Source organism: Nannobrachium achirus (genome assembly GCF_963921795.1).
Source record: "Nannobrachium achirus genome assembly, chromosome: 2".
Lineage (NCBI taxonomy): Eukaryota > Metazoa > Chordata > Actinopteri > Myctophiformes > Myctophidae > Nannobrachium > Nannobrachium achirus.
Window position 1 is genome coordinate 44,766,648 of NC_137811.1, and position 20,999 is coordinate 44,787,646.

The following is a 20,999-nucleotide window of genomic DNA, read 5'->3' on the forward strand; positions in this document are numbered from 1 at the left end:
AGACGGGCGGCTTGCCGAGTGACTACGGGACCTGGATGAACCTCAATATCACCAGAAAGAAGCAGAATAAAGTAAATGATGGACCGTCTGTCCATTCTGCCTATCTGGGGTTTGTCGCTAACAGTTGGACTAAAAGATGCATGTACCAAACGAATTTTTCAAAAGCAAAACTACTCCGCATAAAGAAGTTTATTAGGTAGTCCCTAAAAGTATGTCCTTGAGCGCAGGGGAATATTTTGGGTTAAAACTGAATCCGGTTTGATCTTTCCGGCAAATTGTAGTCCTTTCAGTACTACAACATGACGTGTTGTGGTTTCCGCTCCAGACCGGTTACAACCCCGAAAAGTGAAGTGATCCCAGACTAAGTGTATACACAATGCAGGCTGGCTGAGAGGTTATTTTGTTAGTTTGCTAAGTCCTATTACAGATGTTAACAGGTGGGCTGGTGTACTGTTTACTGTGTACTGTATTCTTATTGATTGATTGACTGGTATGTGGACGCAACCAACTTTATACAAGATTGTCATCCCAGGTTTAAGTTACACACTATAGGCTAGCTAGCTTGCTGACTTGTTCACTGACTGGTTGATTGGTTGCCTGATTTGCTTTCACCTTCATCTTCATTCAAGGTTGTCCCTACTTGAATCATATTTTACTCTATTGCAGGCTGGTTGGTTTGTCTAGCTCACATGAGGGAGGGCGAACTGTCCGAGCGTCCTCACCGCGAGGACGGCGCGTCAGAACTAACGCTGGTGAAATGCTAACCTGCCAACGCTGGTGAATGCTAACCTGGCGAAATGCTAACCTCCCATGTGAGGACGCGTCTTTGGAGAGCTCACCCTTGCTGGCTCACATTGATTGCCTGGCTCTCCACTCTGACTGGAGAACTGTTTGACTGCAGTCAACCACATGAACACTGGCATCGCTATTCTCAGGGAAACATTCAGCGAAAATAGCCGAAACTCACCCTAATGTGACGTGAGTTCAGCTATTAGATATTTGTTGTAGAGAGAAGAAAGGAGCAGACCAAGTACAGAGCCCTGTGGGACCCCGGTCATTAACCACTTGGGTTTTAAGAGGTTACCTGTGTCAGGGAGCTGTGGTGAACTGTTGCCCTGTGCATCCGTCCTACCATTGTAAACAGTAATCCTCAGTATAGGGATGTGTTTGTGTCTCCTTTGGAAAATAGTTACGGTATGGGCAATACAACAGTGTAATTTTTCAATAGCTGCCTCATGTATATTACAAAACTGCATGACAGCCTCAGGTCACGTGAACAATCTACACATTGTACACAATCCTTGCTGGTTGTCTCCTCCTTGGTATGTGCCTCAGCCTCATGCCCCCAGAGTTGGCTGTAACCTTGCTGCACATTAATGCATAAGAGCTGAAAGTCAGGGTGATACAGGACTCGAAACACTTTGCAGCCTGCAGTGTCATGACGATGAAGCAGCACTTAAATCCCCAGAAAATGTCCATCTTTCATCGTGGCCAGGGTTCTGTATGCTGTGTAGTATAAAATCAAACCCATTTTGATGTGAGCGGTGCATTTGAGCAGTTCATTACTTGGCCCAGCAAAAATGGGTGATTGACTTCTTTCCCATTGCCAGTAGGCTAGTAGCCTATACCTTTCTGTGCCAGGGGCTTTGTCTGCAGGCTTTACTGCTCTTTGCCTGAACATTTCGTGCACGTCTGTACCCGGGTATTGTGTTTCTTTCCAGATCTAATATAAATACCCATGACTATTGCAAAGTCATTTGACACTTTTGTCACATAAATCAATGCTGATTTTCCCACTATAGACAAAAAACTGGGAGTTAAGAGGGGTTATTTTGTCCAAAGGAGAAAAGGATTAACTTGCAGTTTGCCAAGCTGGTGATTTGGCATTCTGATTCGTTGGCTGACTTGTCTAACTAACTACAGAGTTGGCTATCTGAATATTGTGACTTGAGCCTTTGCTTTTTGAATGTCCTCTGCTGTTCTGAGCAGCAGGTCCAGATACATTTTTATGCAAATATATTATATTGCCTTATGTCCTCTGGAGACATTTCAATTATTATGAACAAGGATGTTTTTCATTGCCATAAATAGAATCTCAGCTGCTTGATCAAGCATTGTTTTGGGTTGTCTCAGTTAATTTAATCTCTGCATTAAGGAACATCATTGCTGTCACCAGCGTGGTGTATCTAGGGAGATTTATAAAGGGTTTAATATAAACTTGACCTCATTACGGTGTGTAGGAGACAAGCTGTCTATAAGGTGTGTGTGTGTGTGTGTGTGTGTGTGTGTGTGTGTGTGTGTGTGTGTGTGCGTGCGTGCGTGCGTGCGTGCGTGCGTGCGTGCGTGCGTGCGAGCGTGCGTGCGAGCGTGCGTGTGTGGGTCTCTAATCTTGTCCATTTCGATCATAGATTATAGAAGTCACAGACTGGCTACATGAAGTTTGAGATCCACTTTGGAGCCATGTCGTTTACATGTGGATGAATCATATAGATCCTGAGCTCCACAGTCCACATGATTCAAAGTTTATTTTACTATGCTTTCTTTGTTGACTAATTTCCAATTGGAGGCATAGTGCAGTTCAACCTTGACACTGATGAACAGAATCTTCAGTAATCACTGCTCATCATGTAATGAGTGCCCTCGCTAGCCAGGCCTTGTATTCAATGTGTGGGTGTGGGTGATGTTTCCTGTTGTTCCAATGCCATGAATCATAAGAGAATATTGCTGAAATGTCCTTGGCTAGGTAATGGCTGGAGCCTTTCCACTGGACCGGGGTGATCTTAGATGCACAATATATATACACTACACATACTGTACATTCTACAACAGAGGTCTTCAACATGTTGCAGGCAAACGGCCCATCAGCTGATGAAACAAGGACCCCACTATATTTGCATTATGCAACTTGCATATTACACTTTGTTGTGTTTTTTGAGGAGGCCTTTCATGAAACTTGAGAGGATTACAAAGATAGCTCAGCATATTTAGTTTATTGTCTCATGAATATCTGTTGATCCTTGAGTGATTTGAGACTAGGAAGTAATCCACAGGTTTTTCTTTTAAGTGATTTTAGGGATTTGAATTATTTTACACATTTATTTTGATTTTAAGTTTTACAGTATGTTAACATTATGGGTTGCCTCCAAGTGACATTTGCGTAGTAGGTATTTGTAAATGTCATTGTATGTGTGTGTGTGTGTGCGTGCGTGCGTGCGTGCGTGCGTGCGTGCGTGCGTGTGCGTGCGTGCGTGCGTGCGTGGGTGCGTGTGTGTGTGTGTGTGTGTGTGTGTGTGTGTGTGTGTGTGTGGAAGCAACAAGACTACACAGTTTACGTACAGCTAGGCGTGCCATTGTCAGATGTATATCTATTCTTTATGGCAAAATCTGAAACAGGAATTATTTGTAAAAAAAACCTTTCTGAGACAAGCCCAGCATTCTAACCTTGACATGTTATTGACTCTGTACAGATTATAAAAAAAATCTTAAATTGTGGGTTGCAGCCAGTAAGACACGAAGAGGCTGCGAAAAGAAAAGCATTTATATATACGTATTACGTACATAAATACTTATATAAACATACAGTTCAATTTTTTTTATATTTGTGGCACCCTAATGTGTCATTCAAATTTTGGATAAATCAGACACTGTGTTTAATGAGTCTTTACAGTTTTTTGTAAAATAGGCTCCTCCCAAACACGTTGAAAGGCAATCATAGCCAAATGTAATGGAATCTGAAAAAATCTGAATGATACGTGTAGATGTCCGTGCTATAAATTCATGCCTCCAAAAGGAGAACTGTAGAAGAAGGGGAAAATGTATGTTGTCAATGGGGGGGAGTGTTAAACATCTGAACTCAGAAGACACCATGCGGGGCCCATGCAATAACAGCAGATCAATGCTGGGGGAAACCTCATAAATGCTTCTATGAGTCCCAAAGGAGGGGGAGAAATGATGAAAATATAGATCTTCCGTTGGCTTTCTAGATTCAGCTGCATTCTTTCATTTTGGCCTCATTCTTCGTCTTTGGGGGTCAATCACTGATATGGTGGGGATTTTCTAACTGGGGAGGGGGGGATTTTCAAAACGGGGCCGCTACATATTCTAAACTACCGCAGTGTAATTATATGCCCAAGATATATATTTTTTTAAAGATATGTTTGCCTTTATTAATAAATAGTACAATAGGTAGAGAGGAAACAGGAAGAAAGAGATGGGTCGTGACATGCAGCAAAGGCCATCGGGATTGGGACTCGATCCTGCGACGTGCTGTCAGACATCAGAGTCTATGTGGTATGTGCCTGGACCGCTAGGCCAACAAGTGTAAATTTTAGCTTATTATGTGCTAGCTCACTTGGCTGAAGTCCACATATAAAAAAATAAAATTCTCACAACCACAAAATGTCCAAGAAAGGAGCATTGGTCTGTCTTTTTCCTATGTTTCTATGCACAGAGTTTACCTGGCAACATCATGGCGGATGTTCGATAAGCAACAGGTGACATCACTGTAGTCAGACTTAATCAGAACTAATCTGCATGATACGCTACTACTACAGTATAGCATGTACGCTACTACTACGGTACAGGCTATCATACATGTAGCAATGTGACAGTAGCATTGAGAACGCAGTCTCACGGGCACGCAAGTGCACACATGTGCATGAGCGTGGTTCTGCTCAAAAACTGTCGGGATCTGTGGTGGCATGTGAAGCAAGCACTAATATACACTACTGTGTGTTATTGTTCCAACATGAATTACTCTGATGTTTGCGTTGGTCCGACTCTCCCCAATACAAACCTTATCTCTAACCCTAACCCTAACCGCAAATTACAATAGCTCAACTGATGTCTTGGGGAGGGTATAGACCAGTGGGAGACCCTAAAGGTACGTATGTACTGTATATAGACCCACTGTTTGGAAAACAGTGGCGTAGACAATCATGTGTCTCCATACACTTGACATTGCACTTTTTCATGGGGAATGCGCCACACCCTCTTTCCCATCCCAGTTCCACTCCCTGATGAACAGATGCCCAACCAACCAACCTGTAGGAGTTGTTGGTACAATGACAGAAACTGCCCTCCCCGTGCTGGCTTCCCGCCAGCGAACACGACCAATGGTGCTTGTTGGTTGGTGGGCTGGGCTGGTGACACTGGTTTCCCCCTTACAGAACTGTAATTAATCGGTCTGATAACTGATCCAGGGGCAGCCAATCGGGTGTACTCCAGTTTTATGAGTCTGGGACCAGTGCCACAGCAGCACTGAAAAGGACTTGCTTCATCACCAGCCAGGCTTATTCTCGAGGACCTGTCAGGCAAAGTGTATGCTTCTCTGCTCTCGGCTGAGTTGGAGCTATCAATCTACTTACTGTACAGCACTGAGTTTAGATTCCCTCACATGGTTGCCATGGTGAAAAAAACTAAAACGTTTTTACATTACTTCAATTAGGCATGCTCATTATTTATTTTTTTCTCCAGGTGTTCTGGAGAATATATCTTTAAATTGAAATAAACTTCCTATTACTGCTTATTATTGATTACAGCTAAGTAATTACACGTGAGCTAGTCCTTTGCCATGCAATGTGTTCATTGAGTGTCTCTAATCTATATTCGTAAGAGCCATTGGTGAATGAGGCCCATTGTTGTATGCCAAAATTACCGTAAAAACGTCTTAATTAAAGTGGGTCTAAGAAGAACTGTTGGCGAATGAGGCCCATTATTATCAATTATTATCAATTGTCAATACAAATTGTAATCTATGACAGAGAGCCTTCAGAGCTATTACTTATTGCATTCAAAAATATTCCAAAGATTCATTAAAACACACTGAGGCAGATGTACAGTATAGCCGACTTATTGTCCAATACTAGATACTGTAGTTCATTCCAGAATGAGAGACATTTTTTCCATAGGGGCTCACCTGTTATCTGATTGTTATTGCTTGAAGTGGTGGAATATGTAATATGACAGCCAGGGATAGTACTGTAGAGCATCACATTCTGTAATGCAGCAAGTCAGAAGCCTGGGCCACTGATAAATTATGTATGCATTGGACACAGCAGTTCCTATGTCCATTAACTTGTAGAGGAAGTAAAAGCAGTGGTTTGCAAACTTTTGGGGAGGCCAGTGGCCACCCATTATCCAGGTCTTGACTTGAATTTAAAGGACTTGATTTCAATTTAAGTGGTATTGGTATGTAGTATTTCATTAAAGAAAAGGACCCTTATTGAGGTGAATTTTCTTCCACTGTGTCAGCATTATGACGGTCACAGCCCTGGGCTGGGCTGGTAATGTGACCCAGTACAGTAGTTTCTGATAGAGGAGGGGGGAGAGAGGGAGGGAGCTGGAGGAAAGAGACCATAGAGGTAATTAGGGGAGGTGAAGAGTTGAAGGTGTGTGTGTGTGTGTGTGTGTGTGTGTGTGTGTGTGTGTGTGTGTGTGTGTGTGTGTGTGTGTGTGTGTGTGTGTGTGTGTGTGTGTGTGTGTGTGTGTGTGTGTGTGTGTGCGTGCACGCTCTTGCATGCATGCGCGCGTGTCTGCAACCCTGCGTGCATGGCAACATAGGCCATATTTGTGTTGGAGGCGTTAACGATAGATGGACCATTGCCATTTCAATGACCTTCCCCAATCAGTAAGTGGAAGCAATTTAGCTCTGCCCTAGAGTGAAACTATTGCTTTTTCCACATAATATGCTGGGGAACCTTGGAAATCATGACTTGATGACATTATGTGGTAACTGCCAAATGGCGTTTTTTTTAATATAGTGCTTTCTGTAGTCCTCTGACAAATCAAATGCTTTTTATAATGTACTTCAAATTCTCTCATTCACACTCCATTACACATTGCAAGTGCTACAATTTGGTGTTCACAGGTTTTCTTCGCAGCAGTTTTTCTTTTGACATGACATTCACCAGTAAATTAAAATACATACTTGAAGATAACTGAATGCTAAATCTGCTGGTGGGGATGGTACACTCTCTGTCTGTATCACTCTGTCTTACACAGTCGTTCTCTCTCTCTCTCTCTCTCTCTCTCTCTCTCTCTCTCTCTCTCGCTCTCTCTCTCTCTCTCTCTCTCTCTCTTTCACATACACTCACACATGCATATTTCGTAGCTTCAACAGTGCTCCTGTAGGATCTGATTGACAGTTTGTGACATAACATATTTTCTGTCTTACTCACAGGAGCAGGGAGGAGAGGAAAGGTTGTCTGCTCCTTCCTCTCTGCTACTCAAGTCTGTTTTCTCTCCATGTCTCTGTAACCTTTGTTTCTGTCTTGAATGATTTGTTTTGCCATTTCACAGCTGGCTGACATTTACTGTACACTCCCCCCATAGAGAGCAGATATAATGTGTTATATAATCAGCCTAATTCTCTCTCTCTCTTTCTCCCTTCCAGGGGATGTGGAAATTGCACCACCAACCCAAGCACAGTTAAGATATGGTAAGACTGCTTTTATTCAGTATTTAGCTTTTGTTTTGTTTTGTTTTTGTGAAGCGTCTTTGAGTAGGCCTATGTAGAAAAAGGCTTTTGTGTACTAGTGTTAATACTAGGCCAATACCCATTGGGAACTGTGCTTATTGGGAAATTGGTTTAACAGTTACACTGACTGTATTACAAAATAGTCATTCTTTGGTTAAATATAGTGGATTGGATTGAATTTTCACAGATGCAAATATTGTCCATGTACTGTATTTGTAGCTCTGGGGTCAAGAACAAGGACACTCTCCTACGCAGAGGTCTACGTCACACAGACAGAAAGACTTTTGTTAGTAGTGTTGAACCCTCTCCGTAGGGGAATGGAGAAAAGAATAAACTCAGTGTGATGGTGTCCCCCTGGTTCTAGATGTGTGCTCTGCCCAGCAGTTCATGTATACCCATGTGATGATGTGCAGGGAAAAGACTGTCATACCTAAGTATATTCTTATACGATAACAGTGCTAGTCAGGGACGTGCAGAGAATGTTAGAAAGGCAGGGGCTGAAAATGTCTAAAGGGGCCTTTTGGTGAAAATACCGTAAATAGCCGACCTCCAAGCTCACAACGCATCGTGAGCTTGGAGGTCGGCTATTTTCAGTGCTTGATACCACACTGAAATAATCAAGTCAAAACTGGAGATATGGCGTAACGAAATGGATGTCTACACAGAGAGAGCAATTCAACATGCTGCATTCAAGTTCAGAAGTTTGGACATGGCAAAAAAACTTCTTCGCCTTTTTTTTACTAGTATTTTGAAAAACATTTTAAATAGTTCATATAGCTCATGTACAAGCTCACAACTGTTTAGATGTAGATCGGCTGTTTGAAGTTTTTCAAAATGTTTTTCAAAACAGTAAGTAACAGTAAGAATAGGCAAAGAAGTTTAGGGGTTTTGGGTTTAGCATGGACGAAAAATATATATGGCCCTGTGTCTATAGTTATGTGATGAGGACAGAGCTGTCCCGAAATAAGAAAACAATACATGCCCACAACCAACATTCCTCACCTGGCGGAGACCTGTGCTCGGAAGAGCACTGCTTTTAGTTATAGTTTTTGTCAACCTTTTTGTGTGTGGTTTGTTTTTTCTTAGCTTTTTTGTCTCTTCTCCATGCTGCTGGGTTGAAGCTTTCTCAGAGCCTAGAGCTCTGGGCCTTAAGACACCTCAAGTGCTTGCCAGTCCGCATCATCTCAAACAGACTGTTTTCGGGGAGTTGCTTGTCTTCCATGATTCTTTTAGCCCTCCTTAGGCGTCTGTTGTCATATACCGTACATCCAATAATAGCACAAGAGCCCCTCCCTATGGTACAGTGGAACGCACCAACTTCCCGAAGGACTCGCAGGTCCCGAGAGTGTCTCTTTCCATAGCAGACAGTGATGCCCCCTGCCACTAAGGGGGTAGCCACAAGGGCAACACGTCCTCTGGCCTCTGCATGCCAGTGGTGCAATGAAGGCCACAAGGGAATGTTAATCAGAGACCTTGCAGGATATTCTTCACAGTAAACTAAAGTGAAGCTATTTATTGCTTCCTCTATAAGCTGACATGACGAGCCCCGACCGTCATGTTCCCGGGTTTACATGGGTTGGGGCCGCGACTTATTTAGCCCCCTACAACTACACCAACATTCAGATTTCACAAACAAAGTGCTTAGTAAAGTCTCACACCTGTCTAAATACGGTACAGCATTCTATAATTACCCGTATCCTCCGTGTTCTTTTATAAGAAGCCTTTCATCTGATCACTTTCTGTTTATCTCATTGGGTTTGGTGTGCATGCATGGGCAACACAAGGAAATACAAGGGAAAGCAGAAAACGATGGGATAAAAGGCTTTTTATTAAAGAACATGGAGGATACGAGTAATTATAGAATGCCGTTCCGTATTTAGACAGGTATGAGACTTTATTAAGCACTTTTTTTGTGAAATCTGAATGTTGCTGTAGTTGTAGGGGGCTAAATAAGTCGCTCTACCCGAACCCATGGAAACCCGAACATGACTGTCGGGGCTCGGTCTTTACGACCATGCGTGAGTTACGAAGGGCTAATATTGCTTTGGGAAACATGGCCAATGGCTACACATTCAATCACGAAACATGCATTTTGTAATAAGATTTTCTATTTATTTATTAAATAAGTTTCCACTAACACAATGTTATTAATCTTGTATTAGCTGCATTTGCTATTTGGTACCATCAATATGTAGTGTGTTTGTCAGGCCTAGGTGCCCAGTCTGTAAGGCCAGCGGTCTGGGACAATTTGCAGATCCTTGACATTTGAGAACCACTGTTCACCTTGTTTTTAGGCTTATTACATATGTACAAACAGAATCTGCAAACACTCCACTGACTCCAGACTGTTTGTTGAATGAATGTTTTTGCATTTGTTCGGTTGCAGTTCTACTCCACAACGCAATCCCTTTTGTTGGATTTGGATTCCTGGACAATGCCATCATGATTGTTGCAGTAAGTATCTCTCTACACTATTGTGCAGTGATTTCTTTTGTGCCCTAGCCTAGCACATCGATACGGGCACTTACGGTTGCGCGTCAAGATTTCAACGCACACCTGTATAGCAAAGATTGTCCATCTACAAGCACACAACATGCCACAACGTGCCACACCGTGCCACATTGTGACGTGTTAGTTTGATCACTATTTGTCATTTTAAATCAACAAAATAAATGAATACGTTGGCCTCTGTGTTGGGGAATGAAGGCATACCATTCATAACTTGCCAACTTGCCAAAAAGACTACTGATGTTAGTGGGACTTTTAAAATGAAAATGTGAAATATACATTTAAATGAGATTAATAACATACTCAGTATGTTTTTCTCAATATCTTCAATCTCCATGTGTGTATTTACTTACTTATTGATATTCCCCAGGGCACACAGATTGAGCTATCCATTGGCGTGATCCTGGGAATCTCAACTATGGCAGGTAAGACATCCCAAAGACTTTCAGTAGACTTACGTTTTCAGACCTGAGTAATGCCCTAATGTGTTTCCCTCTTTCTGCTAGCTAATTAGGATAACAGTGGACTCAACACTTAATCTGCACTGCAGCTTAATTAAGGGGATCTCACACTGAAGCCCTGAGATAGTTACCAGTGGTTCTTGTATTCTTGTATTGGTTTTACTGAGGATAAGGTTAGAAATAGGTTTAGGGTTAGGAATAGTTTTACTGAAGTTAAAGGTCAACTTAATTTTTTTACAACAAGGGTTCTTTATTAGATTGTAATTAGAGAAAAGAAAAGATGAGTTAAAATGTTTTCATTTAGGCCTACTGCTTTCTATTGTTTTAGCGATTTTAGTATTTTGATTTCAGTGGGTGGGGGCATGCATATACAAGTGCCTAAATATGCATTTTTAGACACAATAAGCCGACAAATTATTTGTTACTATTTACACCAGCCCCCGTCATATCTGCCCATGAAAGATTATAGTGCATCTTGGGAATGGGCTTATTGTGTCTGAAAAGACATATTTAGCCACTTGCATTCATGCCCCCAACATGCATGCAAATCAAAATCGTTAAAATCGTTAAAACGGTAGAAAGAACCCTTGTTATACCAAAATTACCAAAGTTGTCCTTTAAGTTTAGGAGTAAGGTTAGGTTTTGGCACGGCTTTACTGAAGTTACGTTTAGGAATAAGATTAGGTTTAGGCATAGTTGGCTGAGGTTACGTTTAGAAATACCAGGTGAATACAGACAGATTCGCACCGGGGCGACTGTGTTTTGGGGTGACCATTTTGGTATTTTTCTGTTGTTAAGTTGGTCTCTCTTAGTCATAAGCAAAACATAAGTCAGTTTCAGCATCCGTTTTCTCCTCTGTCATTTAAACTAAAGTATCATAAGTGGCGTTTCCATAACGCCTCTTAATGCGCATTAAGGCTTATTCGCTTAAATCTTTTTATGGAAACACTTCAAAATTTGAATAAACTTTCATTATCTGCAAAAACTTTTATCCGCTTGGAGGAGGTGGATTTTGAGGCTTTATCGAATAAACTAAATGCGCATTTGTGAAAGGAAACGGGTCAGACAATAAATGCGAATACATATTATGATGTTCTGGGTCCATATCGTCCTCCAACTTAACACTTTCCCCTGCCGCTTAACCTCCATTGTATAACGTTAGCCCACAAAAAAAACGGTTGTCACACACGGAGTGACACGGACCGTGTGTAAATTCCTCCCGTTTTCACCTCCCGGAGTCAAGCCATCCGTGGCTAACACTTCCTCATCACACCGTGTGCCAAAAGTGGCCGATCTACAAGCTCACAGCAGCTCGCATCCACTCCTCCGCGCCGCGTTGTGAGCTTGCAGATCGGCCACCTTCCAGAGGACGCTGAAACTTGCAGGATGAGTATGCACTGTGTAGCGATCGATCGATCTGCTGTGACTCAAGTCACAGCAGTCAGACGTGCAGTGCTCACGTCTCGGTTCGGTCTGAAAAAATCAGCCGGATCAACTCATGCGACCGTTGCTAATTCGGCAAAAGGAAACAGGCTAAATTTGCTTTGTCTTAATGCGAATTTCTGATAATTTGCTTCCTATTTTCGAATAAGCTTATGGAAACATGGCTATAGAGAAAGATTAATAAACTGATGACGGAGGTGATGGTAAATGTCTGGGGGAAGCTCGAAAAGTTTTAAAAGGTTAATGTATTGATTAACAGACAATCAAACCAAAACCTTTTCCACCTTTGTATTCTTTAGTTGTAGATGTTCATTCTTTGTCTTTAATCCTCTTAATCCTAATCTTTTTGCTGAGATGTTGATAAGGCATGAATGTAAAATCCCTTCAAAGTGCTCAAATTTGACAGAGTATTGCATCAATGTTAACTGTGCTGTGGTGCCCATGTGGTCTTACCTATGGGGTTGCGCTGCAGACATTTCCTCAAATATACCAAATGAAAAATCTCAACTAAACTAAACAGGATGATATGATTTCAATAATATTTTGAGCATTGTAACTGTAATCCTCATACATATGTCTGTATTCTGTAAGTACATATTTTTCTCTGTCAGATTAGCTTTACCTTATCTTTCCTTTATTCCCTCATTTCAATGATAAACTGTTCACATCAAAACTGTTTTGTTTTGTAGTTAGGCTACTATTGTGTCCTCCAGTACACACATATTGTACCTACCAACAACCCCTCGTTTTCATTTTTCTTCTTAAAAATACTAAATACAATGCACAAGTAGGTAGTATCGATACAATGATTAAACAATACGATTTTATTTGAGCTGTTTTCATTTCGATATACTTCGATTTTTAAAGTTAAAAACGATATTTCGATGCAGTTACTATATCGTTACACCCCTACTATCAAATCTGCGTCATCATTCTGTCAGCTATGGGGTCTTTGAAAAACATTGAACACCCCTGGTTAAAAACCTATACCGGCTATTTGGAAAATGGTCTATCCACAAGCTCACGGTGGGTTGCATCGTGATGTGTTGTGAGCTTGTAGATATGCTATTTTTGAGAAATCGTGAAATGAAAATGTTTGCATTTTTTGTAACATTTTAACAACACAAATCTCGTCTGGGGGGTCCCTCCCTGGCACCTGGCATCAGGGGTCTGTGGCCAAATACTTTAGTAATTTGAGGGCCTACTATGGCATTCAAAAGTTTGAGAACCACTGGTATAGTGAAACTGAATTACCACAGATAGAATGTGAGGAAGAAAACTAAAGCGCATGAAAAGTTGGTTTATGCAGCTCTGTGGCCCTCTTCTGTTTACACCTGATATCACAGCCTCTGTCTGCTGATACTACACAGTACAAACCTCAGCGTTATGAATGCAATTGGGTCTGTTTTTACCATCTACGGTAAATTCACTAAATTAAGCATCGTATATGGTGTCCATTTTCCCCCCTTGCTATCTATACAGTTTAGCTCATGAAACCAACCTAGGAGTTGTATTAAATGTGCACAATTTTTACAGTAGTAAACTATAGCTTAATGTTTTCAGGTGGCCCTGTGCGTGTGCCCGTGTGTGTGCCCATGCGTGTGTGGATTGGTGCAGTTCTGTGCTGCATAATGACTTGTGATAGTATGCTGTCTGTGAAAGAGTACTGCAGAACCGCAATAAAGTGCTAGTATGGACCCATTACATATGTGCGTGCGTGCGCATTAATTATTATAGTTTGAGGTTCACAATGCCAGGCAGACACCTCAAGAAAAATGGTGTTTTCTTGATTAACAAAGATTTGGAGCTACGGTTACAAGAAAAGATTCAGGGTGTGTGCGTGTGTACGCGCACGTGTGTACGCGCACGTGTGTACGCGCGCGTGTGTGTGTGTGTGTGTGTGTGTGTGTGTGTGTGTGTGTGTGTGTGTGTGTGTGTGCATGTGTGTGTGTTGCTCTGTTCCATTTGGATCAGACATGCTCTATGTAGGTGAATGTTGCAGTCAGAGCAGTACATTTGGGTTTGACATTTGACACTGAACAGCTGACCGTGGCCATCTGCTATGATATGAAAAACCTTGTTTCCATAAAGCAGATTCACTGCCTTCTCTAGTGGTAACACAAACCATTGTTGATAAATTAGGGTCTGTAATGTAATGAGTTATGTGCCGTTATGGACAGAATAGTACATTTTCATCCCCCCGACCTTCGGCACCTCCGCGCGGTCCAAGTGAACACAGCGAAGCGCTTCCTACCTCCTAGCCCACCACTGGCCCCCACCGTTGTGCTTAGGTTCCTTGGGAAACGCCAGGTCGCGTAGGGGCCATGAGTATTAGATGTGTTTGTACATTATACTGTATCGCTCATTCTGACCACAAGGTTGTAGTATAGGTTAGTTCATGTGGTGATTAGTCAGCACAACAATAGGTAATCAGTATGAGCCAATAGAGTAGATGATGCTTAGGTACACTTTCCTTTTCGTCTCAAAAAGCCCACATCAAACAAAATCTTCATGTGTTGTAAAGTTGTTTTTGTAAATATGTACCGTGTTACAAGCATTTTCATTTGTACAGCACATTTCAACAAGTCAATTCAATGATTACATGGAACATCAAGCAAAGGAAACGCAGTTATACAATGACATTAGGATGCACAAAATGACAGTGCAGAAGAGAAAGAAAAAGAAAAGTAACTCAATAAATAAATACATGGATGGAAACATCACCTAAAGATTGACAGTGTTCATTTTAAGTGGATACTTGTGAAGCACATTCCTCGAGCTTCCTGCAATAAGTCACCTTAATATGTTTGTCCATGGAAGAACAGCCATACAGTCATAAAATATTAGACTTGTGATGGTCATACTGTAGTCATACAAACTGTAATGTCATAACGGCATAACTGATTTTCACTCTTTCTGTTTTTCCATCTATGGTTTCTCTACCTCTCTCTTTCCAGCCGCTGCTCTAGGCAACCTGGTATCTGATCTGGCAGGACTTGGGTAAGAATTATAATTCAATTCATTTTCAATTCAAATGAGCTTTATTGGCATGAGAAAACATACGTTTTCATTGCCAAAGCGAGTGTCAAAATATAATAAACAATTACACAGTCCTTGCGGGCAGATACCACTAATAGCTAATAGTAGGTAGAGAGGCCTTCTGGTAAACAGAATGTCACCGGTTCACCTCCCAGCCCCAGGCTTTGTGTTGCAAAACACTTAACACCAAACTGCTGCCCCTCGACAACTTATCATAATCATCTGAGTAGCTATCAGTTGTGTGAACTGTGAAGCTGAAATTGAATTTCCTCTATGGGATTATACAGTATCCTAAAATCAACCTCCACTTAAAAAAAAATAAAAAAAAATGCAAGAAATAGCCACAAGTATCAGGCCCTTACAGCTGAGCGTCAAGTTACAGTAGATCAATACATTCATGGTTAATACCCACTGCTCCTCCTCTGTACAACTAGATGCAACGACAGGCTATGAGAGAGATGAAGGGGAGGAGATACATTTTCAACCTGTGGTCCCCTGGTGATCTGTTTATTTTAATTTTTTTACTTTTATTTACTTTTATTTGCTATTCTTCATTCTTGTTTGCATGTGAATAATAATGTTTTGAGATAGGACTTGGGCTGTCCTCTTTGATTCAATGGGGCAATGGAGCATTTACCCTGCATGGCCGTTCCTGCCGGCCATCTCTCCGATGGTCTCCTGGTGGAACTGCTTCGTGGCCTGCTTCCGCTCCTACGAAGGTGGAGGGCAGTATCTTCGGGAAGAGCTTGTTAGGAACCATCTTGGTCTAGGGCACAGCCAGTTTACAAAAAGACTGCCATGTTTATTGACATATAGCCTTTTTTTAAATCAGGATGGTCCTGCCATTTACAAACACTTGTCAGTACAAAGGTGCAAAGGTTCTCAAGGAGATATTTATATGATAGATAGATAGATAGATAGATAGATAGATAGATAGATAGATAGATAGATAGATAGATACCTTTATTATCCCAAGGGGAGACAATCAGTCACCCAGAGATGATACATGATATCAAAATGCAACCATTGATGTATTTACAAGGAGGACATGACTGTCCACATGTGTTATCAACAAAACCTTAAGTATTGGTGATTTGACAGTTCCAGCAATAACTCAAAAGGAAAAGAAACAAACGAACAAAAATAGGCTATTAATGGGAACAGAACACAAAAGGGTAACTTTACCTAAAGCAAAACGAAATCCCTTTCCTAAGGAGATTTAACTAAACCAAACGGACACAAAAAGAGTCGGCAGGCAGAGAGCAGCCCTCCCACGGCTAAGTGGTGTGCTCTCTCTCAGAGCCAAGACAGAGGCTTTTATGCTCTGACAAACAATTCCCCACGGTGTCAGTGGGCACTGGGCACGGCCAATGGGGACAGAGATTTACCAATCTCCTTCCGGATAGAAGTTCCCGCCCTCCGTCTCCATGGCAATGACCAAGGACACTGCACGAGAGAAAAATACCTAATGTCAGAACCATGCATGGAAGAATACCAGATTAATAATAATACTAAAGATAATAGCAAATCACGACCGAGGGTTGTGACAGAGCTTGATGAAGACGGAGAGCAGGAGCTCCATGAATTCTTTGGCTAAAACTTTGCCTGGGGTTTGGGCTGGTGTCAGCTGGGTGCCGCCTGGGACACTGACCACAATCTGTTGGTCTGGTCTGGCATACAAGGAGATCCGTGACGTCATGGACATAACGGCCCATGATTGGTCTGTGCAGTTTTTTTAACCGTGACGTCATGGACAGAATGGCACTTGATTGGTTTAAAAGTTGTTACATTAGGACATTGGTCACATCAGGGTCAGGGTTGGAGATCAGCAGTGTGCAAAACCTCTTCCTTCCTTCCTTCTCTGTTCAAACAGCTGTCAAAAAACAACACTGGCAATGTGTTCTACTCTCCTCTCAGCATCTCCTCTGCTCTGGCCATGGTGCTGCTGGGGGCCCGTGGCAACACAGCCACACAGATGTCAAAGGTCCTGCACTTTGAGGGCAACGTCCATATTGACTTTTCAAAGCTTATGGGTGACCTGAACAAGTCAAGGAATTCCTACGCCCTCAGTCTGGCCAACCGCCTATATGGAGAGCAGTCCTACAAGTTTGTTGAGGAGTTCTTAAGTGCCACCAGAAAACACTATGATGCACAGCTGGAGCCTGTGGACTTCATTGGCAACGCAGAAGGGGCCAGGCTTAACATTAACAGCTGGGTGGAGAAACAGACACAAGACAAAATCAAGGACTTGCTTACCAGACTGGTGTTGGTCAATGCCATCTACTTCAAAGCCAAGTGGGACAAGTCGTTCCCTAGGCACAGCACCAGGGATGTAAAGTTCAGACTCAACAAGACTGAATGCAAGCCGGTGAAGATGATGTTCCAGCAGACCAAGTTCCCTTATGCCTACATTCCTGAAGTCAGGTGTCAGATCCTGGAACTGCCCTACTCTGTGAAAGACCTCAGCATGCTCATCTTTCTGCCAGATATGATAGAGGACAATACAACCGGCCTGGAGCAGCTAGAAAATAAGCTAAACTATCGAAGGTTTATGGACTGGACCAATCCAGACAAGATGATGCACAAAGAGTTTGACCTGGGCCTGCCTCGTTTCAAGATGGAGGCGTCATATGACATGAAAGACATCTTGATCAAGATGGGCATGGAGGACGCCTTTGACGAACAACGGAGTGACTTCTCTGGCATGTCTCCAGCCAACGACCTGGTGCTTTCCACGGTGGTGCACAAGGCCTTTGTGGAAGTGAACGAAGAGGGCACTGAGGCAGGTGCCGTTTCTTACATTGGCTGCGAAATGATTGCTGCGGGTGATATGCCTGCCACTTTCATTGCTGACCACCCCTTCCTCATCTTCATACGACACAAACCCACCTTGAGCATCCTCTTTGCAGGCCGATGCTGCTCCCCTGATAGTTCCGAAGATGATTCTTCACCACCTGATCCAACAGAAGATGATGAGTGGAGGCGTGTTGAGCAACTCATCTCTTGTATTAAACAGGAGATCATGAATAAGACAAAAATGTGATTATAGTAAATTTACTCAACAAATGCATTTCTAGGTTGAAATAAGCTTTGCAGATTACTACTTCCAGGTTGAAGACTGTTTTTACGAAACAGTGCTTCCAAAGTTGCAGAGCCGAATAACACCTAACGAGACTATGCGCTCCCAGATCCCTGGGATGACAGGGGAACCCCTTTTATGTCCATATATCGACTACCCTGATGTCCACATCACTGTGACTTCAATATGACTCTGTGCCACACTGGCCAGATGGCCAAGACAGTGATGTGTCAGGAGAACCACAGTGTCAGGCGTTACCCGTCTGTATACGGACAAACTGTGCCGGTTCTCACAGTAAACTGCGACCTATGTTCACAATATAACATGTATTTGCAAGTCATGTCCTTCTGTGACTAGTACCTGTGGTACTGTGAAGTTTTTATTATATTTAATTCTCTATTGACACCATTTCCCTATCTGCCCACATTTCTCTGTCTCTTCCTCTTTCTCCTGTTCTGTAGGCTAGCTGGTTACGTGGAGGCCCTGGCGTGTCGGTGTGGGATGAAGATTCCTGATCTCAGCCCGAAACAGGCTGATATGTGGCAGACCAGAGTCAGCTCCCACTCAGTAAGCAAGCATTGTATTCCATTAAATCCCACATAGTCCAGGCATTCTATGGATTATAAGGGGTTAACCTCAAACAAATTGCAACAGTCAGAAACACTGACAATGTATAATTTTAATATTATTAGTATTTTATTATTATTAGTGTGGTCACCTGACGGGGAAACACATTATAGTTCTAGGGAAACTTTACAGACTTCTAGCGTAACCTGTAACTTGTTTTCCGCTGCCATTGGAAATGGCAGGGTAACTCCTCAAAAATGACGTAACTTTCATCATCAATGACGTAACTTTATTGATTACTAGGGTAACTTTTCCGCTGCCATTGCGCTCTAGCGGGAAGCAGGAAGGACACCTGCGGCTTATAGTCAGGTGCAGCTTATATATGTAAACATTTGTTTTTAGCTCTAAATTTAGCTCCTGGGGCTTATATTCAGGTGCGGCTAGTCCATATAAACTGCATATAAGCCAGTATTATTGTGGGTTCGCCTGAAAGGCGAGAACACTATGTTATCCTCATTATTTATAGAGTGAGTTCCGACGCATATTTCCGCCGCATATTTGTGCCGCAGACAGTACCCCTAACCCTAACCCTAACCACCAACAAGTGCGACCTGAGTCTCAGATGTAATGTTGGAGTGCCCATTGGGCAGATTTTTATGCCCATACCTGTCTATGTTGGAGTGCCTGTCGGGTAGATCTTCATGCCCATGGCATACATGGTGTTCCACACTGTTTCGTAGGAACAGCATTTCTAGTTTATTTTAAGATGATTTTTGAGATATCTAACCTTAGGGACATTTTCCTGAATAAATAGGATTGGTCAACGTTACCCTGACATAAGTATCCGGAGAGATTGCACAGACATTATTCACAAAGATCATGTATCAGATTTTGCCTTTAAAAAATTGTCTTGCATTGCAAACAAGATATGCAACCTCACAGTGTGTTACATTGTGGTGAGTTGTGAGCTTGTAGATCGGCTAATTCTCTAATTTGTTTTACAAGGAGTAGAATTTGTTTTGTTTATTGGCATCAATATAAGGAACAAAGTATTAATTCATTCAACCTTTATTTATTCTCGAAAAGACATTGAGGTTGCCCTCATTTGCAGTGCCATCGAGATACATCACAACACAACATTAATATTTACAAAACAACAGACAATATAAAGTAAACTTAAAAACAATTGCAGACATTTGTTGGTAGGTTGTCGATTAAAGTATGTAGGGTTTAAATGGTTAAGTGTAGACAGATGAAACTTATTTGATTGTAGAAAGAAAGGTTTGTCAGATTACTTCAGGTGGGTCCTTAGTTAGTCTGCTGCTCAGAGGTGTAAGGATCGCTGTGGTATGATTGACTACGACAACTGGACAGGACGTGAATGTTAATTTTCATAATTAATATTTGTATTGATTATTGAAATTAATATTCACGTCCTTGTCTAGTTGTTGTAGTCAGTCATACCACGACGATCCTGTTACATAACAGCGTGTAATGTTAATTTTCATAATTAATACATTTGTATTGATTATTGAAATTAATATTCACGTCCTTGTCCAGTTGTCGTAGTCTATCATACAACAACGATCCTTACAGAGGTTTTGAAAGACCACACTGCTGATCTGGCATATTGTGTTCATTCAGCCCACCGTAAGCTGTATTTGATCTGGCAATTCTAGACAAAAATAGTCCCCTGGAGAAAATATTGATATCCAAACAAATGTCCACGACTTCCTAAACTTGCAATGAGGTGACTATGGATAAAAAAGTATTATTCATGCAAAGAAAAACAGATTGCTGTTGCGGCTCATTTTGAAAAGGGGTTCTTCATCTAAATTACACTACCTGGTTAATTAAAGTATGAACTGACTAAAGTTTAGTAATTGTGCCTTTAGGTGCTTATTTGAATATATGATATTTAGCAGGAGGTCTTTGTTGAAATTTAAATGTTCTTAAATTCCTTTTTTCTCTGCATAGGGTAAGGCCATTGGTGTGGGAATCGGCTGTATTCTTGGCATGTTTCCCCTTTTTTTCTTCAAAGACGACGAGGAGAAGAAGAAGAAGGAGGCGACGAAAGAGGGGAAGGAGGAGACGCAAACACCCGCTATGACAACAAGCAGCCAAATCTGAGGTGCTATGCTATGGCCACACCCTGAACCAACACTGTGTGAATATCATACTATCACAGTTTTATACCTGGGACTGGTTGGGATTGCTTGAAAGAGTGGAGTCTAGTGGCATTGTACTGCAGTTGCAGTGCTAACTGCCAACCATGTGACATTCAACTCAACTCAACAAAGGTATTCTGGACTTGTCTTGAGGAGAAAGGTGATTCATCAATCATTGAACTGCTGCGCTTTACTCCACAAGCCAACTGTTCCACCATTGCATTCCACTGACTGACCCACATGTTGGGATGAATCTC

The 20,999-nt window shown here is 42.0% G+C and overlaps 2 protein-coding genes across 2 annotated transcripts in view; both read left to right on the forward strand.

The window, feature by feature from the left end:
* Nucleotides 1-20,704, forward strand: part of LOC308298614 (transmembrane protein 65-like) — a gene marked incomplete at both ends in the record, with an annotated part of 38,182 nt that extends 17,478 nt beyond the window's left edge. Inside the window, 6 exons of the mRNA XM_080742257.1 lie at nucleotides 7,394-7,438; nucleotides 9,864-9,931; nucleotides 10,356-10,410; nucleotides 14,847-14,889; nucleotides 18,469-18,574; nucleotides 20,552-20,704. Of these exons, the coding sequence (XP_080598383.1) occupies nucleotides 7,394-7,438; nucleotides 9,864-9,931; nucleotides 10,356-10,410; nucleotides 14,847-14,889; nucleotides 18,469-18,574; nucleotides 20,552-20,704 (470 nt within the window). The remainder of the gene's footprint in view (nucleotides 1-7,393; nucleotides 7,439-9,863; nucleotides 9,932-10,355; nucleotides 10,411-14,846; nucleotides 14,890-18,468; nucleotides 18,575-20,551) is intronic.
* LOC308308107 (leukocyte elastase inhibitor-like) lies at nucleotides 15,599-17,971 on the forward strand (the record flags this gene model as incomplete). Its single annotated transcript, XM_080753475.1, has 2 exons — nucleotides 15,599-15,676; nucleotides 16,739-17,971. The coding sequence occupies 2 exons, from the start codon at nucleotides 15,599-15,601 to the stop codon at nucleotides 17,969-17,971; spliced, it is 1,311 nt and encodes a 436-aa protein (XP_080609601.1).
* Nucleotides 20,705-20,999: the final 295 nt, after the last annotated feature.